This window comes from Maniola hyperantus, chromosome 18, assembly GCF_902806685.2.
Source record: "Maniola hyperantus chromosome 18, iAphHyp1.2, whole genome shotgun sequence".
In the NCBI taxonomy this organism is placed as follows: domain Eukaryota; kingdom Metazoa; phylum Arthropoda; class Insecta; order Lepidoptera; family Nymphalidae; genus Maniola; species Maniola hyperantus.
Window position 1 is genome coordinate 13,674,287 of NC_048553.1, and position 5,608 is coordinate 13,679,894.

The 5,608-nt window shown below is 39.2% G+C and overlaps 1 protein-coding gene across 1 annotated transcript; it reads right to left on the reverse strand.

The window, feature by feature from the left end:
* Window positions 1-2,318: 2,318 nt before the first annotated feature.
* On the reverse strand, window positions 2,319-4,693 carry LOC138403552 (uncharacterized). Its single transcript, XM_069504573.1, has 2 exons — window positions 4,153-4,693; window positions 2,319-2,931 (listed from the first exon to the last, which is right to left on the reverse strand). Exons 1-2 carry the CDS (start codon window positions 4,498-4,500, stop codon window positions 2,425-2,427), a joined length of 855 nt encoding a protein of 284 aa, XP_069360674.1. The 5' UTR covers window positions 4,501-4,693; the 3' UTR covers window positions 2,319-2,424.
* Window positions 4,694-5,608: the final 915 nt, after the last annotated feature.

Below are 5,608 nucleotides of genomic sequence, written 5' to 3' on the forward strand. Positions count from 1 at the left end.
GAAATTTGGCATGCAGATATAGTTATTACGACGTAGGCATCCGGTAAGAAAGGATTTTTGAAAATTCAACCCCTGAGGGCGGGAAATAGGGGTTTGAAATTTGTGTAGTCCACGCGGACGAAGTCGCGAGCATAAGCTAGTCTATCTATAAATAAATAAATTTAAAATTAAAAAAAATAAAAACATGGTTTTAATGTGTTTTAGACAAATTTGTTTTTTGTTAAAATACTTACTGGTTTTTTTCAAAGTTATGAAAGAAATGGGTTGTTTCGCATCGAATTATTTGATGTTGTTTCGATTTTCGTTCACGGGGTATTCGTGGACTGCGAATGAAAAGTGGACTACAGTGTCAAAAGTTTGTTATTTTCTGCTGAATTGAATTGACCAAATTCAGAGGCTTCTAAAATCCTAATCCTAATAATATTATAAATGTTTGGATGTTTGTTACTTAATCACGCTAAAACTACTGGGCGGATTTGGCTGAAATTTGGAATAGAGATAGATTAACACATAGGCTACTTTTTATCGCGAAAAATCAAAGGGTTCCCACGAGATTTTTAAAAACCAAATTCCTCGCAGACGAAGTCGCGGCATTCAGCTAGTATGTCATAATTGGCTAATTCATAAGTTTACAAGCGTAAAGTGATGTGATATTTGATAAATCGGTTCTACCGAGCATCAAACACGATTCGGCGTCGCTCGTCGCTCGTCGCTCGTCGCTCGTCGCTGCAGGCTACAATCAACGATTTATAGCCGTATCCATTGACACATCTTGATTCATTGTGACGTCAGCGAATTCGACTTGTCAGCTGCACAGTGCACACTATAAACATAGACCTTCACACTACACGCAAAAATGGACCATATATCTATATGTAGTTAAATGCCAGTTTCCATTGCAAGTAATAATGTTTTAGTGTGTGGCACAGTTTATCAGGTTGTTCAACATACGCTGTACATGTACGGAACCAATGGGGCGCGATACATTGTAATAATGACACAGCGTAGCATGAACTGGACATAATGTTGTGACGGTGCGAGTTGCATGGAGCAGGAAGGTTGCGGGTTGCGCGTCAGTTGTGGCGACAAAGGAGTTAATTACACTTTGGTTGCCTGGAAGAGGTAGTAGCGATAAAGCCTGTTATATTGTTGTTTTGTTTTCTACGAGTGTACAGTTTACTGTAAATACTAATTTTGTGGTGTACCTACAATAAAAGTAAGTACCATTCATTTTCAATAAGTTTTGACAGGGACAGCCAATCTGGACACTATAGCTAATTTGGATACTCTATAACGCACGATCGGTGAGAGGTCCACCTTCTTTTCGGGAGTTCGGCGGTTCGATCCCGGGCACGCACCTCGAAAAGAGGGGTCCTCTACATTTTGAGCTTTGAGTGCGTTTTAAGCAATGAAATATCACTTGCTTTAACGGTGACAGAAGATCTGCATGCCTGAGAGCTCTCCACTATGTTCCCACCACTGGGCCAGCGTGGTAGACTATGGCCAAACCCCTGTCATCCTGAGGAGACCTGTGCTCAGTAGTGAACCGATGATGTCTTGATGATAATGCTATACCCACACGGACGAAGTCGCGGGCATCATCTAGTCGAAATTAATATAAAATAGCCACAAGCTTTATGTTATCATCTCTCATTAGTCAAAGGATTAATTATACTGACTGTAACAGACGATCAGTAGTTAACTGTCATTAATCTGCTAATCGTTGAATTATGTTCGAGGATTCAGTAGTATTATCATTAATCCTTGATATACTAATAATTATATTCAGTTCATTTATTTTGAACCTTCCCGCGGCTTCGCCCGCGTGGATTTAGGTTTTATAAAATCTCGATGGAACTTTTGATTTTTCAGGACAAAAAGTATGTCCATCCCCAGGATATAAGCTAACTCTGTACCAAATTTAATCAAAATCGGTTAAACTGTTGGGCCGTGAAAAGTTAGCAGACATACAGACAGACACACTTTCGCATTTATAATATTAGTATGCTTACTATTTACTACATGTATATGTAGTAACTAATAAGCATACCTACTATAAGTCATTAGAACATAAAAACTTTTAATGGTGAAACATAAATATTATCCTTAGATAATTTTAATAAAAATAATACTAACGAATATGTAAAAATATATATAATTAATTTTGATAGTTATTTTAAAATTACGCGCAACTAAGAACACTACCTAATATGGCTACATACAATTATTTGCTCACTTAAATAATAATTAAGTATTTACCCATGGAAGCGAGGGGCAAGATATGTAGCCATTTCTTTTTAGGGTTAAATTATAATTGCATCAACATTTTGAAATGACAACAACTTTCATTTTACAAAGTATGTAATCAAGTTACCCAGACCCGGAGATCGAACTGAAATCTGTTGAGTTTTGAGCTTCACGGGCTCACGGGTATTCTAGTTTGATCCTCGGAGCGTCATACTGTATCAGCGGAAGCTCAGAGTTTTCTCGCAACGCTCTCAGTTGAATCTCCGATAGAACATTCTGGATGCCAGTCTTGCCAGCGATCGCCAGCTCCATGGGCAGAGATCGCAGGGTCATGGCTATGTATTTGCCGAACGAGTCGAACTCGTCGTCGGCTTTGTCGCTCAGTGTAGACGCACTTCGGGAGAGACTGTTGGCTATTTTACCAACTTTGGCGAGAGCGATATGGATATTGTCATCTTTTCTAACTATACATCGTTTCTTGGCTTGTTTCTTTGAGGGCAACATGAAAAATCCAGGCGAAGAATTTTCGTTTTCTCTTTGAACGGCAATGCCCGCATGGCTAGCCATGCCCCAGTCGACTTCCCCGGTTTCGTCTGCCATTGAGTCTTCTTCGAGGGTTGCTTCCACCATTGGTTCCGTATTTGGTGTTTCTAACTCACTGTCCGAAGCAGAATTGGAATCGTTCTGTAACAAGACGAAAAATAAAAGTTTTAAAAACCCACCACGAACTGCAGCGTTTCAAATCAAATCTAATCTAATCAAATATTCTTTATTGCACATGTGGGTATACAGATGTGTCAGTTATTAAAGTTTCACCACAAATAGCCATATTATGGCATGCAAAAAAATAAAAAATAAAACCAACTTACTGACGTAAATTACAATTGAATTATCTATTATTACTTATCTTTATACAGTTAATAATTTAAGATTTAACAATATAATACAATACAATTTAAAGACTGCTAATAAAAAATGCTACAACTTATTATAAATTTGTGTCTGTTAAATACTCTTTAATGGAATAGTACCTTTTATGAAGTAAAAATTCTTTAATTTTATATTTAAAAGTTTTAATGTTTAGATTTCGGTCAGCCAATGATGCTGGTAGTTTATTGTACAACTGAGGTGCCATATTAAAGATACTTTTACCAAAAAGTGCTGTTGTATGTTGCATAGGACACAGTTTATTCTGTCTACGCTCATTTTCAGAATATCTAAACAATTTAACATTTGTTTTAATGAATACAAGTACTTCATAAATGTATAAACTTGGACATGTAAGTAACTTAAATTTTAACGTTTCCTGGTAGCTCGTAGAGTTTAATCTAAGAATACTTGTCTAATGTAAAAAGCCGCATCAAAATCGACTCAGTAGTTTTCAGGTAGGTACCTACCTACCTACATGGTAACAGTAAAAAATTCTAAACACGCTTTTGTCGCCTATAATAGCTAGTAATAGTTAATCTACCTAACCAAAAAACATATTATTTACTAAGAACCTACTTATGTAGGTAGATTGTAGGTGGGTACCTACTACCTACTTACTGCAAAAAACCGCATTAAATAGTTTTCCCCGAAAAGATAACAAAAACACATCCATATATACACACATACACACACACACACACACACACACACAACAAACGCATTGGTAGTATAACTATTGTACCTACCTCCTACCTCCTACCTACTACCTACTACCGTACCGTGCGTCGTGGGTAGTAGGTATAGTAGGTATTTCATCTTTGTAGGTACCTACCTACCTACTTTAAACCATTACCTAATATTAAATGCATGGTTAACGTTTATTTATGATATTAATAACACACATTATTAATTTAAGTACTTACTAATCTACAGTTCAAAAATAATGTCTCTAAAAAAAGTTGTTATTAAACTTACGTAGGAAACGGTTTCGCGTTGATTTCTGAACGGCTTTAGGAATCCCTCCACGAGCGTGAACCACGACACCTTCGGCTTGTATACGGAATCCTCGCAAGCGCCCGCTCGCATGCTGTTTTGTATTCTCTTTATTTCTTGGTAATAGGACGACCTTAGGTTTTTAATTTTCTTCGGAATGTCTCTTATCGTCAGGCCAGGGATGTTTAGCCTTTCCAAAATCTTCTGATAGGCACTTTCCCGCGCAGCCCTGTCTTTGTACAAGTCACTGGTCACATTCCACAGACACTCGTAGTCGCGGTAGATCTCCGCCAGGCTGTACATTTGTGTTTCCGTGAAACGCTCAGACATTGTGCGTGTGCAGGCTATCGTACGACGCGGCCGACTGAGGCGAGAGCCGGTGGCGGGGAGCCCCGCATGCCGCGTGTCGGGGGCGTTTCATTGGTCGTTACGCCGCCTGCGGGGTGTCCCCGCCTGCTGGGTATCGATCCGGATGCCGAGTCGCTGTGGACAGTCGATACCCCGCCTGCGGGGAGGAACCAGACGATCTCGGTAGTTCTCGGCCGAATTATGCTGGTTTTATGCTCGAGTCCACACAGTCATTTAGTTTTCACCGGGCAGCCGGGCAGCCGGGCACTGCACACGGGTGGATTCATGCTACACCGGGATGTACCTAGTACCTCTAGGTACCCAAACATAAGGAACGAGGCGCACCGCACGCAGTCGCGCTGCCTCCGCGCGGCACTTTGCGTCAAACTTGAAGGCGCCCTAAATAATTCTACTGATAGATGAAACCATGTTAGGATACCGTAGGAACATCACGCCTTTTCCATGGAGATGATCGCTTCTGATTAAAAATTCTTGAAGAATTATGGAAAAAATACCTAGATTTGTAAAATGATATAGGTATACCTAGGGACGTTTTCATATTAATATCTCAACTCTATTACATTGTTTTATGCTGCAGTAAAAAGAAATAGATATTCAGTATGAAAAGGCCAGCCTTCCTTGACGGTTACTCTTACCTGCAATAGACTACATAAAGTATAACATTACACTCTAGGGACTTTTTGTTTTACAACATTTTGTCTTATCTCCTCGATCATTTCGAATGGAACTTTCCTACCTAACTAAAAATAAACATTCTAGGGTGCCGTTCCTCTCTTCATTGTCTGTCTGTCGTGTCTATTAAGAAAACTTATGGAGTAGGTACTTCCTTTGACCGAGAATCATGAAATTTGGCAGGTAGGTAGGTCTAACCTATAGACGTACTCTAAATAGGTTTTCTTGACAGACACGACAGACGGACAGAAACAACAAAGTGATCATATTAGTGTTCCTTTTTTCCTTTTGAGGTACGGAACCCTAAAACTAGAGAGACATGCACATAATATTTCCGTAGTTAGTTTGCTCTTTTCCTAAGATGTCCAGTTTAAATTACTCTCTGTGTATCGAATGT

Bases quoted from the DNA above. Each gene is read 5' to 3' on its own strand.
- LOC138403552 (XM_069504573.1), bottom strand. From the start codon at position 4,500: ATGTCTGAGCGTTTCACGGAAACACAAATGTACAGCCTGGCGGAGATC. The intron at 2,932-4,152 runs GTAAGTTTAATA...GTCTTGTTACAG, and splicing joins AACGCGAAACCGTTTCCTAC to AACGATTCCAATTCTGCTTC.